A 15157-nucleotide genomic window follows, 5' to 3' on the forward strand; every position below is an offset into this window, starting at 1 on the left:
AGATTTAATATTATATTTTACCATTAACCTTTAAACAGTGTGTATATCTTCCAAATTATTTTGATAAAATAAAAATGGTGAGTATTTTTTCCAATGTTATTTCAAAGATTTATTCATTCTTTGGAGAAATTGATGAAATTCCACCCAGTTATATTTAACGATATTGACAGATCAGCGACTGTAAGCGCGCCACCAACCGTTGATATTTCTTTAGTGTTTATGTTTTTGTCATGATGTAACACATGTGTTCGCGTGGCTTGCCTTGCAGATCATTCGCAATCCACTGTTAACCTTCAAGTCGTGCTTTTCTGCATTTCTACCAAGTTATCAAGTAAGTGCCAAGATATTTTTGTGCAAAAAATATAGAACTAGATGAAGTAGACAAATTATTAATTTGGCTTAAAATAAATAATATTTACAAATGATTTATGTGATGACTGGGTTTTTAAAATTTAAGCTTATCGATCGTCGTGCATGCATGTTACAAAATGCAAATCAAATGTGTTATATCATGGTATCACTGACTCATTGACTGCACTGCTTATGTCACTGTAGCTGTGTTCAAATCATTGTGTATGTGACTCTGCAATAATTTATACGAGGTACAAGGCCTCAAGGGGGGACATTTTCAAATGGCTTGCCCCGGCCCGCTAGCCTCGGCCTGCCAAAACTCGCTTATTTGCCCCCCCCCCATTAACATGCCAAATTTTTGGGATCCCTATTTGCAAACCTTAATGGTCTTGCATATTTAAGCATTTTTGTCCTGTTTTCCTTAGCATTTTTAAAGCATTGTATTTTTTTAAGGCGCCCTATGAATGTGTGCCAAAAATCGCTTTCCCCCCCTCTCAGTCTCAGCTTGCCAAAACTGCTTGCCCCCCCCCCACTTTTGGCTTGCCAAAAATTACTTGCCCCCTCACCTCTTTTGGCTGGTTAAAAAATTCTTACCACCCCAATTTTAAGGTTTGCAAATTTAATTATGACAGGAAATTTTATTTCAAAATGAAATTGAATGTAATTGTTTCTGCACAAAGCCTTTTTCTAGAGATTGTTTCATTTAATAAAAAGCCCCTCCCCCGCCCCATAAGTGTGTGTCAAAAGTCAGTTCTCCTCTCTCCTTTTCGACCTGCATGACCTTCCCAAAACTTGTTTCCCTCCTGTTTTATCCTGCCCTAGGGCAGGGCTCATAGTTATTGCAGATAAATTGGACACTGTACAGTCCCAAATACAATCATGTGCAACTATAAAACCATATTCTCCATTTCAAAATTGTTCTTTAAGTTTGCAGATCAAACCTTGGCACAGGTCTTCAAGATGGGGAAGCCTCAAGGAGCAGTATCCAGAATTCGTAAACGAAAGGCAACTGATACCGACAAGAAATCAGCGAAAAAACCGAAACAGGCTGATGGAAAAACCAAAACTAAACCAAAACCTAAAGCTAAACCAAAACCTGTAAAGCAGTCTCCAGAAACCAAAGCTAAACCAAAGACAACAAAGAAGCCCAAAGCAGAGAAGCAAGCTCCAACAAAGGAAGCCAAATCTTCTAAGAAAGTCTCTGGAAAGGATGGTCCCAGTATTCATGAACTAGAGTATCGTGAAAGAGAAGGCTACACAGCCCCATTACCCACTAGGAACAGCAAAGGAGAACTTGTTTTTGAAGACTGCCCGCGAATCCGTCCTAACATGTCGCCTAAAGAAGTTCTACAGGCTGGTAGTTTTGGGGGGACATACTTCAGACCTATCAAGTCAGGAGTCACAGGTATGTCTATTTGTAAACACAGGGAAATGAGGACACATGTTTGAGAAATCTCTGTGTATGTCCACAGTTCCTGATCAGTGTTTCTATCCAAATCTCTTGGCAAAAAATGTTGACCAATTATTGTAACATAATTAAGCTTGGAACTCAAGCTGAAACTCTGATACATGTGCAAGCTTGTAGATGGTAGATTATTTTTCAAATGAGATCCTTTTTGAGGAAGCCCCACCAATAATGCAAGCGGCGAGTATTAGGTCAATCACATCAATTAGCACAAGTGCAAAATCAGAGATAACCTTGTCACTGATTAATTTGATTACCAGGCAGGTTTGGTTCACCCCAGAAGAACTGCTCTGGCAGAACTTCTTCTTTGAACAAGTTGCACTGAAAATTGCTTTAATTTTGCTATTGACTGTTTTATATTTTGCTATTGACAGGTGAGAAGTATACAGGTGTATGGAAAGAACTTCCCAAGGATTGGGTGGAGGGGCTCGAGATCAGTAAACAGGTACGGTATGCTAAAAATACTTATTCCTTTGTCAGTTTGTTTGAGTGTTATTAAGGAAAATTTCCACAGGTAGCACCATCAGAGAACAATGCAGAAAGGCAGTCTGGTGTACAGTAGCATGCAAGAAGTGGGATCTGGTTAAGGTATCTCTGACCACACTGCCCTTCTTTAGGCCGTGTAAAATTAATATTTTGGTTCTCGTCCCCTCCCTCCTCAATTTCTGGGATTTGTCAGATTTTTTATTTTTTTTTAGATTTTTCAATTTTTTTAGACTTTGGAATGATTTATGAAATCTTCATACATATAAATAAGTTTATTAGAGAACAAGAATCACTTCCAAGTCTTTTGTGGTACTCTAGGGGTTTATCCTCAGAATCTCACATTTGAAAAAAAAAAGGGCCTCATCGTTTCCTCGAGCACTATTGGAGAAGACCGAAAACTACTGACAATGCTAATTTTACATTGGAAAAAAAAAAAAAAAAAAAAAAAACACCTCCCTCCCTCATCAATTCATGAAAATCCTCTGGGACGAGAACCAAAACATTAATTTTATACGGCCTTAGTATCCCAACATACTGCTAACTTGTTGGGTTTAGCGATGCGCTCATTTAACAGTACAGTTATTAACAGAAGTTCAGTTTTACATGCAGTTTCTAGAACTATACTAGTAGTACCACTAGATGAACAATACTTGTTTTAGCCCTAGAGGCAACATCTGAACAAGTGCATGCTGATTAGATTCTTAGATTTGGTTGATAAACAATGATGTCAAGTGGTCTATAAACCTAAACATAGCACTGACGGTAATCCAAACTCAGACTCCTAACCCTAGCCTTATCATATCCCTAACCCTAATGCCTGCCTTAAACCTAACCCTAACCGTATCCTAAATTCATAACCAAAAATGACCTTAACCTAGGCACCGGAGTTTCGCACGGTTCGCGCAAAAGCGCACATTTTCGCGCATTTGGGTGTCCAAAGCGCATTTTGGGTTCCATCGAGAATGTTCACGATTTTGACCCATCGATAAGCTTAAAGTTAAAACTTACGATTTTATGCCCCAAATCGGCAGCATTTACAAGAAAATTCACGCAATATTGGTTCTAACTTCACTTATGTACATCAAAATACAAATAACGATCATTAAACCAAGCATAATGTGGGGAAATTTGCCCTTGCTTTCGACATTTCGATCGACGATTTGTGATGGTCGCCATCTTTATTTTTTTATTTTTCCAGAAACTGGAAATGAACCGAAGTCGTTAAGTAATTGATTGACATGCCATTGTTTTACCGATGTTTTTTTCGTGTTTTGCATTGAAAACAGGGGATCACACATTTTAGCGCATTTTGACCTATTTTTTGGCGCATTTTCGCGCATTTTGAAAAGTGGCCAGCGCATTTTGCCGTTTTAAATCGCGCAAAACTCCGGTGCCCACCTTAACCCTAGCCCCTTTGGACTAACAGCCTTTTGGACCAATGGACTGGTCAGTTGCATTACTTTTGTTTTCTCTGGACATTTTCCATGCACAGATATCATCCTGCACATACCATTTAGATGTGAATACTTATGGAGTCAAGTGTGGTGGAAGCTTAGAAATGTGGGAGTCAAGTGGATGGATTGATAAACAAGACCCTTATGGGTGGTTTCAGTGGTATTGTAGGTAAGATATTAGGTGTTCTAAAGAAGTACTGCAGAGTATCCAAGGAAATGCTTTTACCACTACACTGAAAAGTAGACCCACGTTAAGATCGCTATTAGTTGACCTGTCTGGTCTATATTTTGTGTGTAAAGTGGGTACTACACAACCCAAATTTGTGCCTATTTTTGCATTCTTCTCAAAAACTAATAACACAGTAGTAACAAAAGTTTTGTATATTATAGGGGCAAGGAAATCCAGTTACTACACTGGAATTTCAGTGACCCAAGACACATGGTTCGTTATTTATGATAAGAAAAGAGGTACCGCTAGAATGTACCTCATTTTCTATCATATATACTGAACCGCTTGTCTTAGAGTCACTGAAATTTCAGTGTAGTAATTGGATTCCTTGCCCCAATAATATACATAACTTTTGTTACCATTGTGTTATTATTTTTTGAGAAAAATGCAAAAATATTCACGAATTTACCATAGGGGTGTAGTACCCCCTTAAAGAAAGTAGACAAAGTACAGGACTTGAATTAATAATTTGTGATGATTCTGGCGATGTCACAAGAACATTCTCGAAATAAAACATTTTGATATTAATCCGCAATGTTATAAGGCACACGGTTCGAGCTGATCAAAGTATACGAATGCAATGTTTTATTGAATTGTATAATGTACAATAATGCTTGGAATTAGAAAAACTTTAAATAACATTTTCTTTTTTGTTGGAGTGAGGGCTATTCCAGGTGAAATCTATACCCCCCTATTATATAGAAGACATGACCTTCTCACACAGAGTGTTTAGATTTCAAATGGATTCAATCATTCAGGTAACCCAATTTGAAATCTACACTCCCTGTATGCAAGATTAAGATCATGTCTTTCATAGGGGGTGTGTGGATTTCAACTGGAATAGCCCATTTGCATAACCCTGGCACAAAATTAGTGATTTTAAGAAAGAAATGGCTACCCTGTTCACCATTGACAGAGGAGGCGGCGCTGGAATTTTAATAATAACATTGTTTTCTTCACTTTTTAATTTTCAGATTCTACCTTGGACGTCGCACAGATGATGACGAGAGACAAATCGGTCGCTGGGACAGATGTACAGGGGTCAAAGGTCGTTGGCGTAACAACCTGATTGCCAAGTGTGCACGTAGTGGATGTGCCTATGATAACACGGCTGTGTCACCAGTTGTAAGACAGACACTACAACACTGGGGATACAGACTAACGGAGGCAGACTTTAATAAAGCTGCTAAGAGATTCAAATAATTGGTCGGCATTGTCAGGCAACTGTGAAAGCTGTATTGCATCTAGGGAATCTGAACTGTCTCATGTAGTGAGAAAAGTCCATGGATATATCCAATGGTGTAGCCAGGACTTTCTCAGGGGAGGGGGAAAAGTGGGCAAGGCAACTTTCAAGGAAGCAAAATTTTACGAAAATGGTCAAAAATTGGTTAGAAAGAACACAATGGGCAGCTTCCCCCTTGGCTACGCCACATGGATGTATCCTGACGTGGTCTGGGGCGGACATTTTATAAATGAATTTAGAAGAGCAGCAACAACACCACTTGCATTACATTCCAGATGTTAAATCTGCATCATATGCAAAATCTGAAGAAAAATGAACGAGGCGTTTTTATTTTAGGGCCATTTTTCTATAACTGGTTTTTACATGTAGCCCTATGGAGAGAGTGTGTGTTGAGGGTGCTATAACCCCCATTTTGGTAACAAAAATGTGATTTTTAAAAAATGACCCGTAGAATTATAATCAAGTAGTTGCCCTACCTGCTCTTCTCCGAAAAAATAAAAAGTCCTATACCTCAATGATAATGAGTGTTTGATCCGACTCTGAGGATGGGATATCAGATGTGTGACCCATTCTCACAAAACCCAGAACATGTTGCCAGACCACCTTCTGAGATGAATTGAATGCATTAAAAGTCATGCCCCTTAAAGTTATAGATTGGTATTTATCAGCCTGAATAACCCCAGTTTGTAAATTTAACTCCATCAGTGACCCACTGTCTAAAAGACATTGAAATTTTTATCCTGTATTTATTTTTGAATATGATCTTGAATATCAACAGAACTTACAAGTAATATATTCATTGGGGTTTTATATGTGCAGAGAATACATTGTAGAAAGCATTGCAATATGTGACCGTTCACGGCGAATGAGCCGTAAATTCCTCCCCCGGTCAATTTTGTTTTATTTCATGTTTAACAAATATACATCATAAGCTTTAAAATGGTATATCATTTGACTTCAAACGATACCCAGAAGCGGGGTTATAGTTTGTTAAACTTTGCTCCTTTAACGACATTGAATACGACATTCATACACATTTTACGCTGTAACTCAGAATACAATTTAGGGAATTTACGGCTCATTCGTGCTGTACGGTCACATATCATGTTTTTGTGATTTTTATAGTACATTGGGCTTTTAGAGGTCCATTGAAGACCTAAACAAATGTGTAAAATTGTTTGAAGTCACCTAAAACTGGTTGGATCAATGTTGATGCTGCATCGATACCTGTTATTACATGTAATTAACTATCAAGTATTTATTTCCTCTTTCATTTTTTGTCAGAGGGAGCACAACTTCTTCAGTGCTTTATAGTTCTTTTCAATATTTTCCAGTTTCTCCTCTTCTCAGTGGCATTAGTATTGATACACTGAATTCGTTCATGACTTTTGTTCCCATAAAATCCTAATTGCTGCCTCTATAAATTTCCTCAGAATGAGATATATATACGATTGCCGCCTCTCTGTAAATGTCCACAGATATGTGCCCTGTTTCCACCTGCCTTCATCCAACTTCTTTTTTTCCTGTTAAATTACATTGAATACCTCCTATGGTGATGAATTGTAAATTTCCTCATATCCCATTTCCATATTCGAACACCAACACCTTCCTCTTTTTTGCTCTTATTTCTTGAACAATAATGTGAATTCCTCAAAATTTTGCAAAACTACCAGTGTGTTTAAAGATTTGCTCTCTTCCATTCAGTAACTTCACTGCCTCACAGCTCTCCCCTATTATCTTGTACCTCACTCCTCTTCTTTTTCTTTCCTCTTTACCCCTTCCTTTCTTTTCTTATCTCTCCCTCCATTTTCCTCTCTTTGTTTTCTTCCCATGGCATTATTTCCTCAATTTTGACTCTCATTTCCTAAGAGCGGTGCTCCCCGCTCCCGCACAATTTGCATCCCTGTGGTTGATTTTAAATAGCTGTGTGACAAACTCCTTTTCAAAAATATTCTAAAAATTAATTGTAGTAATAATGAAGTGGTAAAAAGTGTGTGATTAGTTAGTCTTTTTAAAAACTTTTTATCCATAACATACAGAACTTTTTAATTATGATAGCCGAGGAAAACATTGGTAGACCAGTGCAGTGTGACAAATGCTGTTGGGATATATTTTTCAAGCAAAATCCAGACCTTGAAGTTGAAAATATGTGGAAAATAAAGTTGGAAGTTTTAAAAAAGTGTGAAAGTAGATGCATTTGCCTCATACAGGTTGCATTCAAAAACATTGTTGGTATCAATCAGTCAATCAGCCTATTGAAAAGACTACTTTTTCCAAATTTCCTCTTGAAATGACCATAATTGTTATATGTTTATGACAATATGCAGATCTTATGATGCATTTTGATGGGGGTACTCAGTACAAATATACGGGGAAGTGCCGCAAACATGGGTAGCAATGTCGGCCTTTTGTTATATCCAATTTTGGTATATGGGTGGGTCCTTGTTTCAAAATTTTCTCATTTTTTTCAGAAAATAGCCCACTTTTGCCTAAACCTTTACCAAAATTTGATTGTAAAAACTAAGACAATGTGGGTTAAATTCGGCCGTAAATTTTGGTATGTCGACGGTCCAAAATTTGTATAGTGATGGGTCCACTTTCAAATTCTTAGTGGCACACCCTACCAAAACCCCCCCAGGATTTTGATGTGATCGTCATAATCACTAGAAACTGATGGGTACCAATCATTTTGACACAACCAGTATAAGGCAGTGTTTTCCAGGATATTTTATATAATATGGAATCATTTCAGTAGTAAAGAATCATCAATGCCTTGCCAACAGTATTTTGTATCTCTATGCACAATAAAAGTCATTTTCTAGATAATCACATTCGATTGAATAATTATTTTCTGTTCTCATTGTGTTAGGGTGGTTCAACAAAATGTTGTTAAAAATTTACGGGAAGTATTTACGATTTATTCAAATGCACAATGTGTTTATTATTTTAACAACAACAGGGGGCCCTTTGGCCAAAATAACAGGGGGGCATTGTCAGCAACTGCTGACTTGCTGACAGCTTAAATCCGCCACTGTATGTAACTGGGAGGAAAAGCCGACGATCAATTAAAAATTTTGACCTTTCATATTGAAGACCTACTTCTTTTTGGTGTTTTGGGGAAAAAATCCATATCTTCAATACAAAAGGACAAAATTTTCAATTGATCGTCGGCTTTTCATCCCACCTATATACACTTTGAGTATTAATCATCAGATTTATAAAGTTTACTTCGAGTACTGTCAAATATCAAAAATATCAATTTTTAATCATTTGCCTTAAAATGTGTATTACATTGCGAATTTCAAAAAGTCAAAATTATTTGATATCAGAAGGACATTCTTCGTAATCAGAATGCAATTCGATATGTCTGATGTGATCTAATGTCCCACAATAAATACTGTCCAAACGTTCATACCCCATCCCTTAACTGCAGTTTAACTTTCTTCATTTAATTTCAAGGCTGTGTCATCATTTGTATGTCATTGTTAATGTTAGGCTAAAAAATTGTTATGTCTCAAAGCCCATGGCAGTTTAAAAAACGAATGCGGAATGAGGTTTTTGTTTTAAAGTTTTTTACTAAAAAACTAAATTTTGAATTTGAATCACTAAATTTTGAATTATAAGATGTTATTTTCGAGTGCTCAAAACTACACGACATAAAATTGTAGTTGATTTATTGAAGTACAAATATCAATTGCTTTATACTGCGATTATCGAATCAAAGTAACTTTTCTTTCAAATTTGTCACAGAATTTCATGATTTTAGGGCCTACGGTAAAAAAACTTATATAAAAAAAGGAAAATATAAAATGAATTTGCCGTTTCAGCTGACATGGATGTTTTTTGCTTTACTGTAAAATCATTTGCGATTTTATCAATTAATTAATAAAAATTAAAAGAGAAATACTCTCTCTCTCATATTCATGAATTAATTAGGGATATGAGACAAGTTATAGGATAATACGAAAAAAACAAAACCCAGAAGAAAACCATCTACAACCTCATGTGTCTCTTATTTACCTTAGGTGACCTATTTCAATCAATCATTTAATATTGCCCGAGGTTTTAAAAATATTGATTTCATTCAACCAGAATTCGCGTGTGTGTGTTCCATATTTATTAATGTTATTATGTTTTAGTATGGCGGACGGTATACATATATTTAACAGGCGATCATGCAACTGGTATGACTCGGTGAAGAACATCGCATGCTGACATTTCTCGCTTTCGGAAATCTATAAACATCATGAGTTGGAAATTAACAACTATCCTATATCAGAGACCATCAGGTAAGCATTATTTTGCCACTTTTGTTTTCAAACTAGTAATGGCCTAATAGGCCTATCAATGCTAAGGGAGATCGGAGAGCTCAGTTCAGACCCAGAACACGATCATGTCAGAAATTAATATTTTGTTCTGGGTCTGATTATTCGGACTATAGGAGAGCTCCGCGTGTCTTTAATTATGAGTTAATATGCCTATAGTATTTTTATTTCAATCATAAAATTCAACATAACACTACAGTAGAAAAAAACGACAGTAGAAAAAAGGTTCCAAGTAGAACCTTAAAAGGTTCTTTGTAATAACCTCCTAGAACTGGTCTTTTTCTAAGACTATAAATTAGTACTAGTAGTCTAAGTGACACATGACCTGTATCTTGTTTTTATTTTTTTGTGAGAACATTTTAGGATCCCGTTTTATCGTCGTTATAAAACATATAATAAGCGTGCCGTTGCCATGACAACTTTCAACAGCTACCAACCTTCCTAGATCATGGAAAGTATATTGACACTTGTATTAATGATGATTGCCGATTTACAATTACCATAATTGCTTACGCAAGTTTTTATCAATTATCAGAGATTTGTTTATGTATTACGGTCCCGGATTACGGTGTAGGCTATTAGGGGCCTACAGTTGGAAGGCCACTTCCCGATTTGACGGCTAAAAAGGTATTTTTGTTTTCAGTAGGCCCTACAGTCGTCACTTGGTTTGGATATAATGCACCCGGGGGGTACTCAGTACAAATGACCATACGGGGACGTGCCGCAAACATGGGTAGCATTTTCAGCCTTCTGGTATATCAATGACCCCTTTTTCAAAGCCTATTTTGGTATATGAATGGGTCCATTTTTCAAAATTTTCTCAATTTTTTCGGAAAACAGCCCAATTTTTCCTTAATCTAGCCAAAATTTTCGAAAATTTTGACTTTTGGTATATCAATGGGTCCAAATTTCTTGAAAAATTGGTATATTTATGGGTCTACTTCCAAAATCTCAGCGGCACGTCCCTACCAAAACCAAACTTGAGTACCCCCCCCGGGATAATGCACTGTAAATGGTAAAAACGGGCCGTAAAAACGGACGCTCGCATTTCAAAATTTCCCGTAATTTAACGAGAACCAACTCGTATAGCCTATAAGCAAAACACCTTTGTGACCAGAACCGCCTACCTACCTCCATGCATGCACCCCCATCGTAATAGGCCCTACACAAACATATGTGTATCCTGCTTACACGCCCTGAAAATAAAATGTGTAATCCCCGACTCCCTCTTAATCCTGCTTGCACGCCCTGGAAATAAAATGTGTAATCCCCGACTCCCTCTTAATCCTGCTTGCACGCCCTGGAAATAAAATGTGAATCCCCGACTCCCTCTTAATCCTGCTTACACGCCCTGAAAATAAAATAAAAATTCACGGTAATTTCACTGGTCCCCAAATTACATTTACGGGATAACCGGACGTTATTTTGGCTTAAAATGGACACCATGAACCATTTCCGACAGTTTTTACTATAATATAGGCCCTATTATCATTTTTGTTTAAAGAATAACAAATTTAAATGCACTGTAAATGGTAAAAACGGGCCGTAAAAACGGACGCTCGCATTTCAAAATTTCCCGTAATTTAACGAGAACCAACTCGTATAAGCAAAACACCTTTGTGACCAGAACCGCCTACCTACCTCCATGCACCCCCATCGTAATACACAAACATATGTGTATCCTGCTTACACGCCCTGAAAATAAAATGTGTAATCCCCGACTCCCTCTTAATCCTGCTTGCACGCCCTGGAAATAAAATGTGTAATCCCCGACTCCCTCTAAATTTCCCTCCACGCCCTGGAAATAAAATGTGAATCCCCGACTCCCTCTTAATCCTGCTTACACGCCCTGAAAATAAAATAAAAATTCACGGTAATTTCACTGGTCCCCAAATTACATTTACGGGATAACCGGACGTTATTTTGGCTTAAAATGGACACCATGAACCATTTCCGACAGTTTTTACTATAATATAGGCCCTATTATCATTTTTGTTTTAAAGAATAACAAATTTAAATTTGAGCCTGGTGATTTTACAATTAAAGACTCAAGTCGAGCACAGTTCCAAATTGCTTACGAATTATGTAACAGACGGAGACTTTTTATGGTTTTGATTATGCATAATTTCCAAATGTTACGTTTTTGTTTGTTTGTTTGTTTGTTTGTTTGTCTGCTTCCTATTTTGTATCTTTTTGTTTTACACAAGGTTGTGAGATAAGCTGTTGATCATGTAAATATTTGCTGAAAACACCTGCTCCGTTTTTGTGGCATAATTAGAGTCACTTAAATGAAAATACCGATGTATCAATAATAGTATTTCCTACGCAGGAAATCCATTAGTCCATTTTTTTTTATATAACACCTGAACATTAGGGCCTAAATGGTTAGCATAGCTTTAAAAACAATGATTTAATTACTACTTTGAATTAAACAGCGGCATTATGGTCACGGTCGTATACCATTTTGGTCGCCATGGTAATTGCATAAAGCTCCCTTCTTCGCGCCAATAAATATATTTGACATGCTACAATGGCTATCTTCCGTAGATAGCAATGGCGTCGATGAAGGCTCCGTGTATATACACATGCATTATAATACCGCTATATTATTTTATGGATGTATTTATAATATAATGGTTGGTGTTAAACCTGTAAGTATATTTTAATTATAATTTTAAAGAAAATATTCGATATTTTGAGATGATAATAATATTAAATGATTAATGATTGATATGTATGTCCGAATACATTCGACGTTACAATAGTGTATGGCATTTAATTTTAAGGTGTCAGGTGTTTTGGGGGTGGTGCATTAGTTATGTGTACCCGGGGTGAATTATGAAGGGTGGGAAAATATTTTGGCAGGTAAAAAGGGGAGGCCGGCGTAACTTAGCACATGCACAGATATTTTGGGCATCTGAAAGGTGTAGGCCTACTAAAAGAAGTACGAAAACATTCTAATGTGTAGGATTTCCTGCTCGCTGTACGACTGGACTTATGGTATCACAATTTTATAATAAGACAATTTAACATGCTTTTTGAGCGTTTCGACAGTATTTTTTGTGGGACATGAGAGCACCTCAGACGTATCGAATTGCATTCTGAATACGAAGCATGTCTTTCTGATATCAAATAATTTTAATTTTGTGAAATTCACGATATAATACAAATTTTATGACAAATTATTAAAATTTGATATTTTTCAAATTTTGATATATAACAGTCCTCGAAGTACATTTTACAAATCTAATGATATGTTCTCAAAGTGTATGTAGCTGGGAGGAAAAGCCGACGATCAATTGAAAATTTTGACCTTTCATATTGAAGATATGGATTTTTTTCCCAAAAAGACCTAATTTTTTTTGCTGTTTTGGGGAAAAATCCATATCTTCAATACGAAAGGTCAAAATTTTCAATTGATCGTCGGCTTTCCATCCCACCTACATACACTTTAAGTCTAAATCATCAGATTTATAAAGTTTACTTCGAGTACTGTTAAATATCAAAAATATCAATTTTTAATGATTTGCCATAAAATGTGTATTACATTGCGAATTTCAAAAAAATCAAAATTATTTGATATCAGAAGGACATTCTTCGTATTCAGAGTGCAATTCGATATGTCTGATGTGCTCTGATGTCCCACAATAAATACTGTCCAAACGTTCATACCCCACCCCTTAAACAAACTAGGTTCCCAAAATCTGGCATTTGTAATGGTGATGGGGCGAAGATATTTTAGCACTTCGTGAGAAGGGGGAGGCCAGAGATTTGACCATTCGATCATTTTCATAATTCACCACTGGAGGTACACATAACTATTGCACAGCTTATATGTCAAAAAGTAAAAAAGAGAACTTAAATGCCCTAGAATGAATATCCTCTCCATAATACCACATCCCAAAGGTTTTTGCTTTATCATGGTAAACAAATGTCAAGAAGCTAGGATATGAATTTGAATAACAATCATTTTTTGAAAGCTGTGGGTGCAGTCATAATGTAGACAATATATCATATCTATCGCAATATTTTAGAATCGAGCTGAAGTTTCTTATACTCTTCTAGGGGAGATATACAAATTCAGAAACCAGTTAAACATGTTTTGACCAAAAAAAATAACACGTTGGTCTTGCAAATATTTGTGTTTTTGTTGAGTCATCAATCCGTTGTGCAGTAGGCCTAAGTATGTCTTGCTTGGTAGTAGCTTATCATGTATTGCAACAAATGTTCGTTCTCTATGGTTAACCTGGTTCGGAAAGAGCACTTTATTTTGTACTTTATACATTATTTATCAGCTATAATGCATTGATCAGCAGGTTTTAAGGTTCAAGCTAGCTAGCTCATCATGATGATTTGTGCATTAGCATGATGGTAGACCCTGTGGGTAGACTATGGGGGGGACACGGCCAGCAAATGGAAAGGTTCTCGACGGAACAGCTGTAAACGCTGTCTCGTTAACAAAGCTTTTTTGTGTGAAGGGGGATCTAGACCAGTCAGGGCCCAGGGGACAACTACATTAAGGATCACGAGATGCAATGTGTAAACATGAATTTGGCCACGAATCGGCCATGGCGTTATACCTGTTTGCTTTCAACGAAGTGTAGGCCTACGGGTGTCCAACCCAGAAGCGAACACTTTTCAGTGGCACAGTCACCACGGCCAGCACTTTTTCAGAAAGTGTGGGGGGGGGCAAACTTTTAAGGAGAACATTTTACGAAAAAATTGGCTAAAAAGTGCAAAAAAGGCCTAAAATCTTAACAGGACGGGAAGCATCCCACATGGGGGCAAGAGGGGGGGGGGGCAATACTTCTCACGGGAAGGGGCAGTTTCCACTCCCCCTTGGACACAAAAACACAAAAAGGCCGTCGGCTTGGCCCTACGATCAACCCGCCCCTACTGATTCCATTTAGGTGTAGGCCAATAAGTGATGTGTAATTCAATCATAATAACATTGAAGATGTTTTAAGCGATTTTGACAAATGTATATGCAAAATGTCATTACAGGGTGGTGTGGGGTAGGGGTATCCCTCAGGTCCGTAGAGTCGCATTTGCAGTATAATTCGGGGCGAAACTTATGATGGGGACCCTGACCCACCCCCCCTTTTTTTAAAAACCTGAATCCAGCCTTGATTATAACCGTGGGTCTTGTCTATAGTGTGGAAAGCTAAGGAGCGAAGTGAAGATAAAAAAAAGGAAAAAAGGGAAACGAAAGAGTAAGAAATGCGAAAAGAATTAGGGCAGTGGATGCGGAAAAATAAACTGGACATTTACATGATCTCGCCCACCAGGAGCTACGCCCCTGTTGTAATTAAAACTGATCTGAAAACTTACAGTAGGCCTATAAATCACAGACGCATTGATCTGATGCCGAAATTTGGCTCTAATTTTCACTTTTTTGTGTTACTTAAATTAAATGGTTGGTATAAGCTGAGACGAATATAGATATATTCGGCCCAGGTATAAGAATTAAAACATGTCTTTTCCAAAAATTAGAATGCATAAGCTGAAATTAGTCTTAGAACAAGTCTTTGGGCTTGATTGTCACAGCATGCGAAAACACCCTATAAGCGCACGTACGTTTTTGGCCCTTTTTTCCAAAAAAAA

At 37.1% G+C, this 15157-nt stretch overlaps 2 protein-coding genes across 3 annotated transcripts in view; both read left to right on the forward strand.

The window, feature by feature from the left end:
• Window positions 1–227: 227 nt before the first annotated feature.
• LOC140157041 (uncharacterized) lies at window positions 228–5671 on the forward strand. 2 transcript variants are annotated; one of them, XM_072180104.1, is made up of 5 exons: window positions 228–331; window positions 1279–1756; window positions 2191–2261; window positions 3795–3925; window positions 4960–5671. In XM_072180104.1, the coding sequence occupies exons 2-5, from the start codon at window positions 1312–1314 to the stop codon at window positions 5186–5188; spliced, it is 876 nt and encodes a 291-aa protein (XP_072036205.1). In that variant the 5' UTR covers window positions 228–331; window positions 1279–1311; the 3' UTR covers window positions 5189–5671. The 2 variants fall into 2 exon arrangements, with proteins under 2 accessions (XP_072036205.1, XP_072036206.1); XM_072180105.1 differs by having other exon boundaries at window positions 1286–1756.
• A 6474-nt stretch (window positions 5672–12145) lies between these two features.
• The window catches only part of LOC140157045 (transient receptor potential cation channel subfamily A member 1-like), a 63496-nt gene continuing 60484 nt past the window's right edge, over window positions 12146–15157 (forward strand). Inside the window, 1 exon segment of the mRNA XM_072180111.1 lies at window positions 12146–12204. The gene's annotated coding sequence lies outside the window, so the exon portion shown is untranslated.

Source organism: Amphiura filiformis, chromosome 7 (genome assembly GCF_039555335.1).
Source record: "Amphiura filiformis chromosome 7, Afil_fr2py, whole genome shotgun sequence".
Classification (NCBI taxonomy): domain Eukaryota; kingdom Metazoa; phylum Echinodermata; class Ophiuroidea; order Amphilepidida; family Amphiuridae; genus Amphiura; species Amphiura filiformis.